Source organism: Eleginops maclovinus, chromosome 12 (assembly GCF_036324505.1).
Source record: "Eleginops maclovinus isolate JMC-PN-2008 ecotype Puerto Natales chromosome 12, JC_Emac_rtc_rv5, whole genome shotgun sequence".
Lineage (NCBI taxonomy): Eukaryota > Metazoa > Chordata > Actinopteri > Perciformes > Eleginopidae > Eleginops > Eleginops maclovinus.
In genome coordinates, this window is record NC_086360.1 from 19314665 (window position 1) to 19335141 (window position 20477).

The 20477-nt window shown below is 41.7% G+C and overlaps 1 protein-coding gene across 5 annotated transcripts in view; it reads left to right on the top strand.

Moving 5' to 3' along the window:
* Window positions 1-268: 268 nt before the first annotated feature.
* The window catches only part of ncor2 (nuclear receptor corepressor 2), an 83341-nt gene continuing 63132 nt past the window's right edge, over window positions 269-20477 (top strand). For 3 of the 5 annotated variants that reach the window (XM_063896977.1, XM_063896982.1, XM_063896981.1), the window contains exons 1-3: window positions 269-504; window positions 16911-17106; window positions 18472-18587. In XM_063896977.1, the coding sequence (XP_063753047.1) occupies window positions 17002-17106; window positions 18472-18587 (221 nt within the window). In that variant the 5' untranslated portion in view covers window positions 269-504; window positions 16911-17001. Of the gene's footprint in view, window positions 505-16910; window positions 17107-18468; window positions 18588-20477 lie in introns of all 5 variants that reach the window. The other 2 variants (XM_063896978.1, XM_063896980.1) reach the window with 1 other exon arrangement.

Consider the following 20477-nt stretch of genomic DNA (forward strand, 5'->3'; position numbering starts at 1 on the left):
TAGATAGATAGATAGATAGATAGATAGATAGATAGATATACTTGCTAAATGATTTGTAGAAAGCAGTGGGAGCCCAATAAACACGATTTGTGAGTGTAGCGCGTTATGATGACCGCTGACTTTAATTCTACACCACTGTATCTCTGAATTTGTTGTGGGCACTGGGAAAGTGCAGTGCTTGAGTAAAGAGGAGGAGCGAGAGAGCATGCGGACCTATGGAGAGAGAGAGAGGCGGTTCAGCCCGGCTGTGGTCTCAGCAGCAGAGGCTTAGAGGCTAGTGCTACACCACTGTGTTGTGCAGGAACAGGCACGGCATAGCTGAAAACCGCCAGCGGAACAAATGAAAACGAAAATTACACTCTTTCATGTGGATTAATTCAAGGGCGAGACACCCAGTCGAAGCGAGCACCTCTTAGAGGGAATTTGGACCGACTGACGAAGGATTGGGACATTAGCTACTGTGCGATAACACCGCCGAATGGTTTCTCCTGCCCCGCCGCTAAGGTTAGTTAGCTTCCATAGCTGGCTGTCCGTTGGTTTGGGGGGTGGCGGGGGGGTCTGTGTGTTCTGTTGTTGGACGACGGGGTACGGCTATTCTTTGGAGGAGAAACATACATAGCAGTATTGACCTTTTCTAGGCTATACGTTACCTTTAAAGCTTATCATAACGTCGAACATTTGGAAAATGCAGTCATCTCTCCAGGAGCATTTTATCTAGCCGGTTGCTCACCACACCGTAGTGCCCTTAGTTTGCTGGCTCTCGTCAGTTAGTTGATTATTTTATATAAATCATTAACACGTGCTACATGGCTAGGCTAAGTTAGCTAGTAGCTAACGGTGTTAGCCGCATAAGCTATCTGTCACAACAGCGGAATAGCTAACGGCATTTTAATTTAACTGAATAATCTTCGTTGCTTTGTGTAACATTAGCCACACATTCCAACCCACAACACTGCCAATGTTCTCTTGATACATTATGTCAATTGCCTACATAATGTCAATAATGTAGAGTTTTAGTTATACTGTGTTATCAAGCTAACTGCGCTAGCATGCTCACTTGGCATGCTAACAGAAGAGCCCGGTTTGTAAACATTGGTTTTTACATGAAGTTGAGATAGTGCGCTCTACTGATAGCGTATCTAACGTTAGCTTGGTAACGATTTGCTTTGTTGTCAGATGGGTGATAAGCTATGATTTCATGTCACTGACGAACGTTAAAAGGGGCGTTAGGAGAGTTAGCGTTAATGGTTGGTTTGCTTTGTGACATTAACGTTCTGCTGGCTTTTGTGTTGATCTTTGTTTTTTTCTACTAAGATTATTTCTAACTTTATTTTAAGTCGTCTGTAAATATCTACCAATTGTGGCTATTGACAGTTATCCACCTGTAAACAAGTGCTGTTATAGGAGGCAGCCTGATTTGATAACTGAGTATACTGTTGTCAAGAACTGTCACGTTGTTGACATCTTTCATAGAAACCAAACCCTCTTGTGAAATGCAAAGATACCTCCCCCCGAGTAAGGTGATCATTAACATAAACAGAGTCAACATGTGTGTTGTTGTGGAAACAAGCAGATGTCTGTATTTGTCAGCTTCCCAATCATTACAGTCCCTTCCAATCAGATATGCATTTCACATATTAGCTGTCACTTGACAGTTTGGGGGCATTTCTTTGCTCTTTATAGGGGCAGCTGGAAATGAAGGGGACCGCATATAAATTGTGACATCGCACCAACATCCACACATTATGAAAACACTATACTTTACACTTCATTACATTGTATCCACATTCATAAATTGAGCCATATCTCTTCACTTATTTTTGTGTGTGTTTTGCATTAAATGTGCTTGTGAGAAAACATTGTTCTATAATAGTTACAATAAACACAACACTAGGGTTTTTTTATTTTTATGGTGCCCAGATTTTACATGTATAACTTCCTGTTAAATGAAAAATGTAGGACTCAGGGTAATTCATTACAGGCTTCAATCAAACATTGTATGAATATTATTTCATGCTGAGGTGATGTGAAGTTTGATCTGTGCCTTGTTGACTAAGTACTCAAAGCTTGTTTTTGTTAAATATTTTTAAGCAATGAAGGTGGTTTTAATGTCAGACAGATTTATAACTTGGCACCCACTTTTAAATTGAGCAGGTTGTTTTTCCTCATCTTGACCAACCTACCTAGGTTTTTATATTTGAGTTAGGCATGCAAACTATTTCAGATATGTGCCCCAGCTTCAGTATCTTTCTCGGAACTTCCTGTTATGGTGGTGGAAAACCATCTTAAAATCTGAAAGACATTTAACATTTTCTGATGTTCGGTCGACGTGGTCTGGGTTTCAGGGGAAGTAGTCCATGTCTGCTCTATGATATGAAACTGAGAAACCTTGAAACCATAACTGCTTTATGTTGCTGCCACACAACACTCCAGGCAACTATTATAAGGTTTTTATTGTGAAACAGTTAAACATTCCTGAAGCCTTAGTCAATAACATGGAAATGGGTAATCCAACTTGTCATATGTACACAGCACTGCGTGAAATGTAGACCGTGCATTTAAACCACTCTAGTATGACAAGGAGTATAATAACCAAGTTCCTTTACCTTGTGGAAATGAGTGGTGGGCATTAAGTGAAAAAAGGATTTGTACTTCTGGTAATATACATCAACACCCTAGGTTTAGCATAGGCTCTGTGCTCATTTAATCTTTGTTTAGTGTAAGATATAAACGGAATTAAACCTATAATAACTAATGTTTTGGCAGCTTAGAGGCAGCAGACCTTTTAAGGTGGCATGGCAAACCTGTTTACATCTAGTATTTATGGTGCCACATGGTGTTTCTGGAAGACTGTCTGTCAAATATCTGTCCAACTCCGGAGAAATATTCGACTGTTGAGCTGCTAAATGCTCAAATTTGTTTACTAGCTAGTTTTCACAGCTTTTTGGTGAGAGGGTTTTACAAAAGCAGTTGGACGGCTAAAGAATTAGCTGGAACTTGCTAAAAAGTTAGTTAAAGCTGCAGGTTCTGGTGATAACTCTGTGGATTCATCATTGTTATTATAAACACAGGGATTAAAGCCAATATATCGGTAAAGTTTGTCTGATATAAACACGAAGGAAAAGGTGAAGTTCTGGGCTCCACAGAACTGGGGATGATAGCTGTTCACATTTAAAAACCACATCATCAATAACTACGCTAACGAAAAGGAACAGTCATCCATTTGATGGGTGTTTTTATATTTACCCTTCTGAATGCCTCTTTATACAAATAATTTATTTTAGGTATTACCCTTACATTTGTGATAATACTGTTCCTTGTTGATATGTATTTGTGTGGGTTGAGTACAAACCTCAGAGTCTTTATTGAATCTGTTAAGTGTGTACTTATTGGGATGATGTTGAATATGAAGTTTAAAGCCACGCTTCTGTAATGCATCAGTATTTACTGCTGTCTCGGCAAAAACTGCATAGGAAATCGTTGCTTAAATAGGTGACAAAAAGATGAAGGATTAAAATAGGGCTAAATCTGACTCAAGAAAATGAAAGACAGACCAAGAACCTCACCAATCACTTGTTTGGGTTCTTGACAGGCTGGGTAATCTGTTTTGTCATAATGCCTTGGGACGGTGTGTAGCCAAGAGAGCGTAAAGTCTGAGAATAATTTCTAATGGTGTGACGTGCTTACTTGAGTTCTGTATCAGTTTAGCAGTCTGGATTGTTAAGAGTTAAACCCTCGTGAGGAGATATCGCTCCCTTATCCAAAGGGTAATGGGGGCAAAAATAATCCTGTGCTCAGCGTGGTGCCTCAGGGAGACCGTTTCAGTGCTAGTTCAATTTCTGCTGGTATTATGAAACATAACACAGTTACGAAAGTGGAAAGGGGGAAAGTTCTCACTCATTTATTGTCTGGGAAAGATGAATCTTCACAGTGAATTCCTGTGGAAAGAAGCATGCGCCATTGTTGTAATTTCCACAAAAATGTACAAAGTCATAAATGTCATTTTTTTTATTGCCACATTTTCCATTTATTACTCCCATAATTGGGTAAGGATGTTTATTAAGTAAGATAGGTCTTTTAAGGGCTGCAAGTTATTCTCATTTCATTATCAATTAATCTTTTTGCATGTTTGAAAAATCAGTTATCAGAATAGTTGATAGTTTCAGTCAAGTGCTAAGAAAGGAAGGAGCACATCTTTTGTAAACACTGGATTGCCTATTACAATTGTCAGTATGTAATGTAAATACCATAATAAAAACACAACTAAAAGGAATGTGGCTTAAGCTGCATTGCCTCACATTTTGATTAATTGGTATGCCACTGTTGTAGCTACCGGCTGTTGTCATACTCACCTGATGTTCTACGGTCACAGCATTACGCCACTATAATATCTCAATAATAGCACACTGTTTTATCGTGATAGGAACCAGCTTTCTGGTACAAAACATGAAGAAATACATTTATTTAAAACATTGGAGAAATGTATTCATTTGAATTAGAATCTACTTCCTTTACGCACATTCAAAACACAACGTCTGGTGAATGTGTGCGGGCCGCAAGAGGTTTTTTGTATCTGATATAGACTTTGATAGACTGAATTTTGGATGTTGACCAACGGCATCCTCCTAAACCTTGTCCTTTCCACATGCTAATATTCTCCGACTGAGCGTACATGTGATATTCATCCATTGAGGTAAACCTAGGCATGAATTTACTATGATGTAACGGTTGCACCATCAAGCATCTCACACTGCATATAGAAGTGAAATGTATATTGTCTGAAATCACAGCACATGAAACATCGATTCTACAGAAATGAAACAACTGCTGTGCTGGACTTCATGAACCATTAAGTTACCACTCCGAACCGAGTATGAGGCAGTCACCAAGAAAGTGCCTCCCAGGCGCATTCCCTCCTCCCGCCCCTGTTTCCTTCTCTACTCACTGAATGAGTAACAGCAGCTGTCTAGCTCTTCTTGCTCTCTCGTGGGCTGCACCTGGTGGGCTTCGTGCGTGGAAAACGTTATGCTGGTATGATCAGCCACAGCCGGTCTGTTGCACAGCCTCAAATTACCCACAATCAAAGTGCCATTGAACTGGACACAGTGCCCCCTCAGTACCATTAGCCCTGATTGCCAAACGGAGAAAAGAATCGTGGTTGTGACGTGTCCACCCCCTACGCCATCAGACTTTCATATTTTAGGATGCAGTCATCAAAGGGAGTGTGTTGGAGCTGCTAGCCTGGGGGTTAATGGGCTCTAAAGGTCAGTCAGATTCTGGGGCTGTCACTCTGTCGGGCTCTAAAGGGCCCCACGATTTATCTCTCCCTCAAGGAATTTGTGATGCTGCTTGCAGTTATCAAATGCATATAGTACCTGCAACGTTTAAAGAGTCAACTTTTTCAGATTTGCACGAGTCAAAACAGTGTAGGGGCTTGTTCTAATAGCCAGCTTTCCACCTTAATCCTTTGTTGCACATTTTCTAAAAAAACCAAAAAAAAACCTTGACCCCTGACGGAACGTTTTTATGAGAGTTTGTTACATATTTGGATTATCTAAAGAACACCAGTCTAAAACGTACAGAAAGTGATGATTCATCGGTATGTGTGTTCTATAAACCTTTTCTTGTTTTGTCATGGCCCTCCATTGTCCTGTCTAAATAACTTGTCAGCCCGGTTGTAAAGCTGCAGTGAACTGCGAATACAGTTGTGCAGAATGAAAAAGTTCCTTCCTTTTTTACATGCTTTACATATGTCTTCAAATGCCACGCATATTAAACTCAACTAGTAAGCAAACTCAAGCAACTCAAATTCTCTGTTGACCACACACACACACACACACACACACACACACACACACACACACACACACACACACACACACACACACACACACACACACACACACACACACAGGCTATTTCCTTTAGACTACATGTATACTGTTTCAATATAACAATTTTTATTTATTTAAGATTTTGATTATGTTGCTTGATGTCTGAACAGACTGTTCTTTGTGCTCTCATAGTGTGGTAATGCTGTGTCTTTAGTGCTCTGAATATGTGTTAAAACATGTTCTTATGGCCTGAAGTCTTTGTTCCTCCATCATTTAGCTTTTTATTGATGTGCTTAAATGGAATATACCTTTTGGTGATAATCATTCATTCATAGCAACAGTGAAATAATTGAATAGTATAAATACTGTGTCTGAAGGCCAAAGACCATTATATAATAATACTTGGACTTCATGTTGTTCTTATAAAAAGAAATTAATTCAAAGTTAAAGCCAGGTAGTAATTTTGTTTCTATTAAAATCACCCATATTTAAACATACCAAAAGAGAGGCAGGCCTGGGATTAGCAGGGATTACTAACGGCTCTGTGATGTGTGATTCACTTGACTTGGTTACGCAACGCAGATGACAGCATGTTATGGGACATGGCTCTTGTTTATGTGTAGGCTTCGAGCTGTGGGTAGTGTTACATTTATCGCTCCTTATATTTATCTCTGATTAGCCTTGACTTCTCTACCAGGAAACTGTGTGACAGTTTAGAGTTTTTTTTTATTCTAGAAAAAACATTTTATCAAGGGCACACACCTGAGGGTTGCTGATCTCACAGAGGAAACACTCGTGACATGTTGCAGTGAAAGGGCCCGAGTGGACTGTAATTACAGGTTAAGATGTTCTAGTTTGGGGGAATTGAGTCGACGAGTCAAGACACGTGAGCTTGATCCATGACAGCTCAGTTTCAAAAGAAATTAGAGCCCTGAATGCATCAAAACCTCAAGCTGCCCGTGTGGCGTGTAGTCTGTGTTTGTAATGTTTGGGTACTTTCCACACTAAATCTCTCTGTCCCCCATTTCAAACCTCATGTATGAAATATAGCGGGATGTTTTGTTTAGGATGTTGTCTGTGAATAGAACCAGCATGTATAGCTATCAGTGTTTGGTGCACGCGCACTCACACTGTACACACACGTACACACTTGAACCTGCTCATGCATAAATAGAAGCTCTGTGAGGCTTCTATCATGAGGGGCAAACAGAGGCACTCGGGTTGCATGCCGCCATACAGAAGAACATTTCAAAGCTCTTGAATAATTAAGTAGCAGTAGGAGGAAGTAGGTCAGCTCCAGCAGACAAATGCACGCCTCACTTTTTATTTCCTGCTCCTCGGTATGGATGGGTGAATGTCAGGTAGGCTTTAGGAACAAAGCCAGCGGAGAATACGGAGAGATTTTTGAGTGGACACCTCGTACATCAGAGCAAAGCTGTCACATTGTGTTTCTGTTGGGCTGTTTGCATACCATTATTGACAAACAGGGATCGTTCCACCTCAATCTATATTTCATTTTGTGGTTAATCTATAAAAAGTAGTTTAATATTTACACACGAGAGATGGTCTGATCCAAGTTGTCATAAGACGGGGGTATCTTAAGTGCTGGTTTCAGGACAAACATTAATTCAAAATATCCCAAACTCATCTAGTTCATCTCTATCTATGTCTGAAGAGTAACAGCCAGTATGTGTAAAATTGCAACAGACACAATTCCTTGCCTTATGAACCCTATTTAACAGGCAACATAAATCTAAATATCGTAGTGCAGTTGGGTTCGTCCCAGCTTAATTCTCACACTGATTTGAATTTAGAAATTATCTGCTTGAAGTTTGACTCAGCGTTGTGAAATGAATGCCAGGTCTTTCAGAAAAACTATTGTGACGCTCTAATAGGCCACATTGAGTCAGTGCAGGAGTCATTTGGTGTGAGAAAGCCATTACTCACTTTTCAGCAAAGGTGTGTTCCCTATTTAGTGCCGTCGCACCTTATTTCTCTGCCTCTGGGAAGGATTCCTTGGTTGCAAATACAGCTAGCTGTTCATTGCTTTTTTTTTACACATGAATAGGAGATACATGCCTCTCAACTTTCATCTTTTGCTTGTAATCTTTGTTGGGCTTTCAATTGGCCAATTGTTACAGAAGTCATAGGGAAATCATTTGAGCAGTTAGCCTGTGTCAGTGTGTTACAGGGCTCTAGGGAGGGTTCATGTAGGAATCAGAATAGTTTATGTCACGAGTAAATAAAGCTAAAGCAGATAAAGCTGTAAAGCTGTCTGTCTGCTACTCCAGGAAATGAATATATACGTATTTTGTACTGCATTATACAATGACATACTGTTTATTGTGATCAAAACGTGTTTATTTCTCAAAGGAGAGCAAGAATGACGTAAAGGTTTTGAAAAAATTAACTCAAAATGAAATAGTTAACTTGGATTTTTTGGATGAACATTATAAGTGAGTTTAATCAAATAATCTGTGTCAATCAAACGCCGTTAGAAGCCGCCGTAGAGTAGATATCAGAGATAAACAACATTGCCTGTTTATCCAGAGAGTGAGAGTCACAGCGCACCGCTGACAGATTGAGCGGTCCGCCCGTCCGCCGTGCATCAGCAGAGGCTCCCGTAAGGATTCTTAATGTGTGTGTGAACAAGGTTTTTTCTAATAGACTAATGAAAAATTAGTCTACAAATATTTTTTTGCTGACTAATGATTGGTTGTCTAATGGGGGACAGCTTTAGTTTGGCTAAATATGTTTAACTAGACTTTTTTAAAATCAGCAATAACAACATACCCCGCCCCAGAAGCAAGATCTCTATTGTTAAGGCTCTTAAATGTTTTCATCTACAGCCGTCTAATTTTCCATTCAAACAATAACATCCCTCCCTTGCTCCGTGCTCTCGCCTGGAGTCAAATGGGTTCTGTGTTCGGAGAATCTCCGAGGAATAGTCCGTGGGTAGAAATCTGTTTTTGAAGTCGGGAGCCTAGAACAAGCACTGTGTGAATCGCAGTGTGTGAAGGCCTGGGTTTTTACGCCCGGCCAGCAGGGTGGGGGGAGGGAAGAGCCTTATGTAATTTCACACAGTGTCACTGAGGCGGGCAGGCAGCAGGGGAACACACAGGAAATCCAATAGCTGCTCTTCTGTCCAGCCTGGATACAGCTGGATGATCACATCTGGAGGCACAGGCCAGCCAATCACTGCCCCCCCACACACACACACCTCTATCTCCTGTCCCCTGTCACACACTCACTTTTACAGTTTCTTTGTTGAGACAGTGGTAATGATTGATATAATCTGTTCCAAAACAGAAACAGCCAGATGCATTTCCTTTATATTTAGATAAGACTCATCAGTTTATCATCTACAGCCAGGAAGATTTCCCTTTAGTCTTTAACGATAAATACAACAACCCTTATACCTACTTCAAAATACACCTGACTTTATATTTTACAGCCTCATGGTTCCCTCTAATAATCAACTGTAATACGTTGTCAATCCACTATGATGTGAAAGTAACAGATTTCCACACAAAGGGAGACCAAAAAAGAAGCGTTTTCACAGCTCAGTTATTTAATTATCCAAGTCATAAAAACACTCGCACAGAGCAGCTGATGGAAACCAGTCGCATAAGCGCTCTCTCTCCGTTCCACTCACCCGTAACTCATTTAATAAGACAAGCTTCAGTTAGGATAGTGATACCTGGGGATGGAGTCATCAATGTTTAGGTGTAGGAAACTGTAGGAGGCTGTTTTTTTTGTCTGGCTTAGTGCTGTTGAACTGCAACCCCACAACCGTCATACATAAACACTGAGCTGAACGTCTTAAGGTTTAACTGAGACCTACGAGTTCTTTCTCTTGCATGAGGAGGAAGAAATAACTGCAATTTTGAGCGCTAAGTAGGTTTTCACACCTCTGAGCTACAACGTAAAACGGTACCACAGCAGTATAAATGTTGTAGGTTTAAAGGTCCCCTATTATTCTGTCTTTCAATAATATATTATAGGTCTCAGATATAAGCAAAACATGTCTACCAAACAGATCGTGCATTCTGTTTCAGCCCTGTGCAAAAGGGCTGACTCTGTAGCTTTAAATGCAAATGTGCTGCTCTAGGAGGAGAGTCCGGTGATGAGGTGGGCCGGTGTTACCGTTGTTGGCAAATGGTTGCACAACCCCCAAAGGTTTTTATATAGATGGATGGAGAGAGAGTGTTTATTCCTGTAGCTTTTTGAATCTTTTAACACCGAGGGGACACACATTTATTTGTAGAAGTGGATTTTGCATAATAGGTGAACCTTTAAGACAAATAAAGTGGCTTAATTGTTCTAATATACAATCTCTTTAGTCTATTGGAAATCATGTGGAAGGTTTTAGACAAAGGCTCAAATTATATATTTTTTCTTCCATAAAGAAATGCCAGACCAAGCAGTGTGAACATCATTATTGGGCCCATTTATTGATGGTTCTATATATTAATTCTATGCAGTTGTGCTTTGAAAAAGTTGAATTCCCTTCAGTTACAATTAAAGATGTCATGTCTGATGTTAACGCCACTGCTCGTCCACATGGAGGTTTTATGGGACGCATTTTAGCATTGTTTACATATCAACACTCCTTCCTTGTCTGGTTTCACAGTCACTTCTATTGTGTTGCGCTCCTAGCCCTGGGCCGCAGGTGTTCTGTTGGCGGTAAACACGCTGTCGTTGCCATGATAGGAAGTGTGCCGATCGGTCACATTTAAAATGAAAGGTGTGACAGGTGGTTCAGGGAGAAGATTGCACCTCTTTCCGACACGCAAATTACAGCCGTGTCAAAGTAGACTGCTGGTGTTGACACTTTTCATGTGTCATTAGTTGCTGTGTGTTGTGACCGCTGGTTTCCTGTCTGAAAGTTGTGCAGCGGTAAGGCTAGATGAGCTTAGTGTCGGGATGTTCTTTCTGTTGGTTACTCGGGAGCATTACTCCGCCTGCCGCGAGCTTCCCTTTAGATCAAACCCTGGCAATAATGATATCAGCTGCCGGCCTTTATCTCCTCTCTGTTGTCTAACGATAGATTTCACTTCCCTGTTAGTACCTCTTTCTCTCGCTCTGTTGCTTTCCAAGTAATGGCTGTAGGACCTTATTGTTTTGGAATGAAAGGTTTTCAGTTTCTGCCAGCAATATCCCATGTCTAGGTGGCAAAGTTAGATATGATGACGTTTTTAGATCACACATTTTAGCCTTTGTTCTTCTTTTCTGCTGTGTTTAAGCTCAGACCCAGTACCCACAGAGGAATTTCCTGCATTATGGCGTCTGCACTACATTGATGTTGTCTTGCCCAATTTCATCTTGGTGTGACAGTGTCTATTAGGGGTGGGGGAAATAATCGATTCTGCAGTTCGAACGTTTTTGGTAACAATTGCTTTTTCAATCCACCAGACGGTGCTGAGCTTTTTCTTGTGCGGCCATGAGTAAAGTCGGTGGGATTTGCATGAAGTTAGTCAAAACAAAGAGGGTGTCAGCGGAGAAAGAAATCAGAAATGCGCCATACCACAATATATGGCATATCGTATAATCGCAATACTATCGTATCGTGGCTCAAGTATCGCGATAGCATCGTATCGTGGGGACCCTGGTGATTCCCACCCCTAGTGTCTACCAGTGAAATGTCCATCTGACCTTGTCAGCATGGTCTTGGATGTTGCTGGTTGGTTGTGACGGTGTTGTAAGAGCGTTTGGCAGATCTATCAGGGTTTTTCCCTCTGTTATCATAACAATAATTTGAAGTTAATGGCAAATACGCACTTCTTTTGCTGGCTGTAGCACTGTGACTTCTTTCTCTGTACTTCAGTTTAAGGTTAGTTTTTCTTTTGTAATGCCGTTGTCGACACATAGGCCACAAGGAATAAACCAGTTTGAGTACAATGAGATTTATATTGCACAGACAAAACATTATTGAGAAAGAAAAATGCCACTGAGTAACACGCTTTACCTGCTACACTTGGTAATCACAGTGTTGTAGATAATTATAGATTATTGATTAAACCAAAAATGTGTGAGTTCAATTGGAAACAAACTTAAGTGATTTAAGAGGCGTCATTCTTGACAAACGGTGCTTACCATACAGATTGACCCTGTTTCTCCACCCTGACCTTAAAAAACCTCTTGGGATCTAAATACCGAAGCTTCAGGGGATTAATTGCAAGAGCTTTGTTTCCGTGTTAAATGAGTGAGGACATGGAGGGCAGTGAAGCTGGAGGAATGCTTCAGTTCTTGCTGCAGATCATATGAAAGCCAAGCACAAGTTCCTCGATGCAGTTGTAAAGGCGGCTTTTGGCTGACGGTATGAATGTTGATGAAACTCTCGAAATACAATGTCATGACATACGTCTTCAGGTTCCAATGTCCAAATGCCTAATAGATGTTTTTAAAGTATATTGAATAGGAATTCTTCAAAACAACAAACAGATTCAAAACAACTGTGCTATATTGACTTTAAACCATGTATCAACAAGGAAGGGGCAATTCTAATAAGTTATTAATGTAAAAAACATATAATTGATATGCTTTCCTCGAAGGTGCCAGACTCCTTTTGATTCATTTGGCCTCACTAAAACCATCAGTTCCTTTTTGGTCAAAATAAACCCTTAATTAACCAGCCGTAAATGTGTTCTTAGGCACTTTTTTATTTAAAGAAGCAGTAATTTGATCTGGCTATTGGCTGTTTATATACTCCTGCATTTAGTTAGTTCACAACATGTTCTGCAAATAATCTTATTTTATTCTTATTTTTTGACATGCATATAGTTTACTTCATCTGCACATGGGTCTTGAAAGACAATGATGTTATTGTACTCTGTTTCTTGAACTATTTTATTGTTTTTCTTCATTTTTTGGATTGTTGTATGGCTTAAATATATTATGTTTCATTGTTGGCGGGTTTAGGGACACACATTTTTCATTGCCATATCAAAACTGTAGCTACTATGACACACGACATTAAAGCATTTGAGTATTTAAACTGATGATTTTAAGATACATTTTATTCTGAAACTGATTTAGAGGACTACCGAGGTGAATCAACTGGAGATTTGCACTTTTCATTGCGGGACAGGATATGTGTTGTATTCTGAATGAAGCACTCAGTCCTTGGTAGAAGTAAAGGATCTCAGACGGGACTTTTACATGGGAACTTGACCACCCATGCCTCCGGTAAAGTAATGAAACCCTTCAGAGAGTGTTTGGGTGCCTTTCCAGTGGTTGTGAGCAGCTCTCCTTGTCCAGGGCCTTTCGTAATGAGGCTCCAGGGAGATAAATCCTTATGAGACCTGACAGGGTGCCACATTCCTAGGCTAAGAGTCCTAGCAGCCCCCACTCCCTCCCAGCTCAGCTCTCTAGGGCACTGCTTTATAGACTTCTGATGTTGTTCCCAGACCCAATCTGCCTTCTCACAACAGCTCCATATATCTGACCGCAGCCATCATCTGTCTGGGCTGTCACAGTAGAATCCCTTACTGACAGCTTAATGCGCTAGTGTGCTATTTTTCATCTAGAAATACTGGCATAATATTTTACTGGCGTGTGAATAAAGGGACATTATCGCTGTTGAGATAATGGGCTGATCACACCCTCGTTCTCTCTGGATCCAAGCCATGCTATCAAGACTCTTATCGATAACATGTTAGGAGTTGTTAAATCCTTTGTACTTTTTTTTAGAGCTTAACTATCCAGCAACCAGACGAGACAGAGATTTGATGAACTGTTTATGCCGGTAGACTTAAATTGCAGAGGTCAGTAGAATTAAACTGTTGTTTGAAGTTAGCGCCCTGCTCTCTGTTGGCAGGCTCGGAGCCGTCTGTGTGCTAGTATTTCCACAGCCATTCCTAAAATGGAGAGAGAGGGCGGGGGGTAAGAGGCTGAAATATTGGCTTGCACTGCTGAAGGCTGAGGCCCACTCTACTGTGCAAAAGACGAAAGCGAAAAAAAAAGAGAGGGGAGAAGGAAAGCACGCTAGAGTGAGAGGGAGGTGACCCGGTTCATTCGCAGTGTTGGCAGCGAGCCACGGACTCGCCTGTGGGTGTCTGAGGCAGTGCCAGTGCATGTGTTGAGCCTCTCGCCTGGAAAGGCCCCATTCGCCTCAGAGTTTATGTCAAAGCTCTCTCATTGTGTTAGCCCTCTCATCTTGATTCAGGGTTTAGGTTGTCTGCAGATCTTGTGACTGCATCCTCAGGGGAGTCTCCCCGGACTGGACAGTCATCAGAGACAGGCTTCCAATGAAGGATGGCTTATTATCACACACTCATTTTGCCTTGCTAGCCTTTTTGTCTGCCCTTTTTTTTGCGCATATGCATGCTACGTCAATATCATGAGTTTGCTTCATCGAGTATACACCAGTCTACTCAATCTCTTAGGCACTTCCCTTTGTGTGGTCGCTTTATCTGTCATAAAGCCAGGTATGCACCAGTTTCATGAAAATATTCGAAGCCACGGTATCGACTACCTTACAAGAATGAAAATGATTCAGCCAATGAGAGAACTTAAGCAGTGTTTTTCTATCTCTGAGGATGTTTACAGAGCGTCTCTGTTACTTAAAGCCAGAGCTGTGTTCAGCCTCTCGTAATAGAGCCCTCTGCGTAACTGAAATCAAGTGACACTTTGTATTTGTGACAGTGGGGCAGGAAGGAAGGGTAGATAAGGCCTCTCTTTGTACAGCTACAGAGAGTCAGACGACAGAGACTGGCACGCTGGCACCCTTCTTGGGGTTATATTATACCAACAATGCAGGCCTGCACCTCGGGGTGTTCATAGATCCAGTAAAGCTTGTTTACTATTCATTGATAAAGGGATTACTGTAGGTTGGGATCTTCAAGGGCGTGGTATTAGCTGAACTGGCGCTAGAACAAGTGAGCTAGTATTACAGTTTGTCGATTATCAATGTCCTTGAGTTCAACCAATTGTTACATGATAACATAAACTAATAATGGCTTTGTTCCTGTTATTATTCTTTATATAAAACAAACTGATAGAAGTAATCAATTACATGTTGTGTCAAATCTCAATCATATCCACAATCTAAAATAGTTTTTTATGGATGTTGTCCCAGTGGTGGTGGCTTAGCAGTGAAAGTAAAACACTTCTTGTCAAGATTTCAATCTTTGCCACGTTGTGAGCCCCTATTTCTGCCAAAGTGCCTGTTGCGTACACCGCTGAAATGTGAGCTATGAGAGTGGCGTCATCAGTCAGAGGCTCCTGGAAATGGTCCTAATTTCTTTGTTGGCAGGAGTCACAGGGACATTTGTCATGATTATTACTACTACTACAAGCACAGGCTTTTTGATGCCCCTTTTCCACCAAACCGGATCCGATTCAAGATCTGATCTTTTGCTTTTCTGTCGCTTTTCTGGTTCTAGCCTGTAGCACCCCTTGTGTTTCCACCGCTCAGAGGCCAAGTGGAGCTCAAGTGGAGCTCAAGTGGAGCTGCGTCATTGCGTTATCGTTTGCGTCATGACGTAACCGTTTACATGCCCTTTTTATTACTGATTCATATTCACTGTCTAACTGTCACACGAGCAGCTGATGCATACCCCCCCTCCCCATAAGTGAATGTGTTCAGTCTGAATTCACGCTGTTTGGCATCACAGCGCTGTTATGAAAGTTTCTCTGGCATTGGACAGGTGATGTTAGCATAGCGAGCGAGGCTACTCCGACTATCTTGACTACTCTGCTATCCTATTGTGGCATAAGCCGTTTTCTACAGTGATATTTTTTCCGGCGTAGTTTTCGTTATGGTTTTACTTCTGATGGCAACCTGTGTAGCCCATGTCTTGATTCCATCCGATAGCTGCAATAATACAAAACAACAAAACGTCTGCCTGCTCTTCCCAATGATCAATAACAGTGAATGGATGTTGATTAAAGTAAGGTAAAAATAAACAGCATCAAACTAAACCTGGTTAGTGTTGCCTGACTTTATAAAGTGTGTGTTTTGTAAGTGTGTGGTCACGTTGTGGTCACTTTGCTCAGCGCTACTGCTTGTTACAACTTGTACTCCCTGTACTCGCCATGAACTGTTATTGCTCAGGTTAATCTCCTCCCTCCGAAGTAAGTGTGACGTATTGGTTCGTATTGGATCTTGCCGGGCAGCCTAGTGGGGCCAGAAAGATCCGGTTTTTCGGCGCTTAAAGCTGGCGCGGCTGTGGTGGAAACACAAAAAAACAGATCTTTATCGGCTCTGACTCCAGCTCAGGGTCGGCGGAAAAGTGGCATAAGTGTCTGAGGATGGTGCTATAAAAGCTGACCAGAGCTCATCATTGGGTCAACTTAAAATCCTCCAATATGCAATCAGGGTTAAAGCTATTGTCATAGATTTCCCTTTGTTGTGTGTGAAGTAATCTGCATGGTCCCTGTAAGAGGATTATAGCCCTTTGTTTTTGCCTCATTACTTTCGTTCTTACTTTACTTTCTATGTTATTTTACTAGATATGTACAAAATAAACATTCAGTGTGTTACTTCAGGTTTGTGCCAGCTTTGACTTGTTTTTCATTCTTGTTCAATATATAGCACACATGTAAAAGAGGTCAATATAGTTAGCATAATGTCACCTGGAGTTAAAATCTAGTGCCTGGCGTTCATGGCCTACATATCTGCCTGTCATGGAGTTATTTGTGTTTCATGTAGAGCCCCAGTAAACTCAGTATTCTTGGTTTACGGGCGAGCTACTTGACTTGTCTGTTTGTGAGTCCTCAGTGTGTGAGGACAGTGAGCTATTCAGTAAGCAGTGAAGGGGTGGGGGTTTCAGTCTAGCAGGTGCAGGGACTCTTGCTACTTTACTAGGAGCAATGGAAGCGGGGGGGAGCAGCTGTGGTAGAGAGGTGATGACATTCTGATATCCAGAGCAGACAGACACACACTTTCATCTCGAGCTACTTCAGTGGTGAGCCAGAACACATCAAATTGTTTCCAAGCAACCGTCACACCTATTGCATAATGTTTCATGCATTGTTCTTTTCCTTTATGAAGGCGGTCAGAGCCATGCCCCCGGGGTCGCTCAAGTACAAATCAAGTCTCATGGTCTCTTTGTTTTCCCTCTCTCTCTGCAGGTTAATGGCCAAGAGAAACAGCTAATAATGCGCAGCATCCGCTCCACAGCCATTCCCACTTCCTGCCTGTAGAGGAAGCGGCTGTGCCAGCATGTCCTCTCATCCCCAGTCTGTGCCGCCGGCCCGGAGGAATGTGGACACCAGGCACCTCCCAAACCCTGCGAGTCTACCCCTGCAGCTGCAGCGGGCTCACACGGTAAGGGCTCCGGAACACAGTGCGTTTAAGGCAGGGGTGTTCAAACCTTTTTCACTGAGGGCCACATACAGGAAATCATACGCAGAGCTGGGCCCCTCACTATAGCCCATGAGAGGTATATTACCTTTAAGGTTAAGTTGTTAGGTTAGCAAAATCAATCAAATGTAGGTCAATTATGGTTGATAATTAAATATGCTTTCAGAAAAAGAACTGCTTTCCATAGGGTTTCATTTATTCTGTTGGCGGCTCATCCCTAGAATCCTCAGACTGCTCATAATAAGAGGAAATAGGAAGGGTATAATTCAAGCTTCTTATGAAAAAGTTATTGGGCTTTTTTCTCATCAACTAAGCTTTGTTAGAAAATGTTTTTAATTGACTGAATTCATTTGAAAAGCTTGCTCATTAACACATGAATACTACTGTGTAATATACAGTTTGTGTTCACATATATTTCAGAAGTACAATATAAGAAAAGCACAAGTTCGATGTAGGGGCCGTATTCCATTATACTTCTTGAATTTGCTGAGGGCCAATTCAAATTGGACCACAGGCGGGATTTGGTCCCCAGGCCATAGTTTGGACACCCCTGGGTTAAGGGCTCCACGTGAAGTGCATCAACTATTTTTCCCAGTAAACCCCGTAAGAGGTTAACTGAGCTGTAGTTCTGGTGCGGTCTGTCTGAATATTTAGTAAACAGGGCATTACCCTGAACCACTGGAAAGGGGCCTGACCCTAGGGGCCCCCCTCTGGTGTTTTTCCAACAGAAACATTCCCAGGTTGCAATGTTATGCACACAGAGCTGTTCCCTCATTAGATGTACGAGTTGACAGTTCATGTTGACATCATGGAGACACATTAAGGCTCCCCCCGTTACTCACTCAGAACTCTGCTAATGATCAGGATTAGCTTATTCTGTGGGGCAGAGCCGTCTGTGCTTCAAAGAAGACGCCGCTGTGTGATCTACAGGTTCATCCAGTGACCTCCAGTGTTTAAGGCCCTTTTTGTTCTTCTTTGGCGGGAGAAGCCAAGGCCTAACCCCCCCGGAATCGCCACAGCTGCACCTGTAGTTAATCCTACCACTCCCTCCTGTCAACAAGTTCAGGATGAGAGATGAGGTGACGGGCTTTGCCTCACAATACCCAACTGGCAGAGGGGTGAGCTTACAGTAGCGGGTTACCGCACTTGTGTGAGAAACAAATGGATGGAGAGCGACTAATGAGCGCTGGAGAGAAACGCGTCGGATATTACAGAAGGAAAAAGGCAGGAACGGAGGGAAACTTGCATGAAATGAAAATGTTTGTACTGAACTTGGGTTCATTCAGAAGGATGGTCCATGCTGACAACTTGTTATTGTTTGTCCAGCAGGAGGTGGGACTAGTCGACTACCACTCTCATCATGCCAGGGACTACAGCTCCCACCTGTCCCAGCCCCATCGCCGTCGGCCCTCCTTACTTTCGGAGTTCCAGCCTGGAAATGAGAGGTAGGTGCACCAGCTCATCAGATCTGTTCTCACTTCCAAACATCAAAAGGCCATTTCTTAGACCGTAGAGCGTTTGGATTCCTTGTGCTTTTAATTACACTGTGCTGTGTGCATTTGGAACAAATAACATAAACAAAGTCTTTATTATTTACTGTAATTAATTCCCATGCATGCAGAACAGAGTAATGGCCTCCCTCTCCTCTCGCTCTGTGCTGTCAGCAGGACGCTGCTCAGTGTGGGTGCTGTTATAATACAAAACAAACACCTTCACATTTTTGGTAATGGATACTGATTCAAAAATAGCGTTGTATAAAAAAAATAACTGTGTTAGATAATTATAAATAATACATCGCTGCATGTGCTATGACGTGTCAGCCGGAAACCTCCTTAGACTGCATTCAGAGCTGTGCCTGGTCCTGAAGTTATTTTGTCGGGTAGGATATCCAAAGTGTGCGATCCTTCTGAGCATGTAAGGGACGAGCCCCAAAAGGTGACATGCAAACTTTGCTGGAAAAAAGGTTCCTCCGTATCCATGCCATCATAACAAAACACAGAGCTTTATTATCCCAGACAACGTGTGTTCCTTCCTCAGACTCGGAGGAAAACAACAGCAGCAGTGAGTCAGGAAGTAGCCTAACTTTGTATCAACACATAAACCTGTAATATATAATCATTCTGAGCTCAGAAAATGATAAATTCAAGCTTTCATTTCAGGATCAGGGCGTAATGTGGGGAGGGATTTTTGCCGATGAGCATATTTGTCGCTGTATCCATTTCCTGTGTAGTATTTATTGGGTTGTTATATTCAGATGTGAATTATAGAACTAGAACTAAATGCTCAGTGTGTGTGTTCACACACACATTAAGAATCCTTACCGGAGCTTCTGCCGTTTGTACTGCTGACTGGCAGACTGCTCCGTCCGTCCGTGCGCATTCTACGTGTACAGTTTAATTTATATTTCAACGGTTAATTATTACAGTTGTATTTTATATTTAATGTGAAGCACAACATACCATCCTGTTATAATAAGGTTCTTTATCAGCCTTTGAAACTGAAACCATTTTGGGAGAAATATAAATCCTAATATATCATATACGTGAGACGATTAGTCGACTACAAACATCTTTAGTAGAGGGCAGCCCTAGTGTGTGTATACTGTCAGGTTTTATACCTCACATACAATCAGCAGGTTGGACTAAAATCAGCCAAGCAATTGGTCTATTAGTAAGTTATTACTACTATCTGTAACACTGAAAAAACATGTTAATATGAATTTACAAAATACTTCCAGCCTTATATACATTACATGACATGTTTAGTATCATACATTTTAGTTGATGCTGAATGTATATTGTGCTGTTATCTGCCAGTCAACGTTAGCGCTACATACCATTCACATAAATATAGCAATGTTCTCCCTTCAGTTTGGATGTCCTCGTTGAGTCTTGTCGACTGAAGGACAAAGCCCGCTCAAAGGGAAGCGTCATGCCGGCTGCATTTTTCTGCAATATTATTCTACTAAAGCCTCTGCCTGTTAACCCTCCCCCAGTGTAATCCTTGTGTAATTGGCATCCACAAGCCATGCCTCTGCGATGTTGTGTTAAACAGCTGTGCGGGGCAATGGAGCCTGCAGAGTTTTGCCATCTTCAATAGACCAACAGTTAGTCAGGCAAAGCATTGTATGTATAGGACTTTCCCTCTGGATACTCAGGTCTTGTACCTACCAGAGTTGTTTATTATTAATATAGCCATGCTTTTCTGAGGATGAGTACTTGTGAATAATTGATGTGCATGCCCTGAATTTTGCATGATGCACAGAGGATAAGTCTCAAGCATTTTTTCTCTCTTCAGTTGATTGTCATGGTCGATTTCCCTTCCATGTGTTTAAA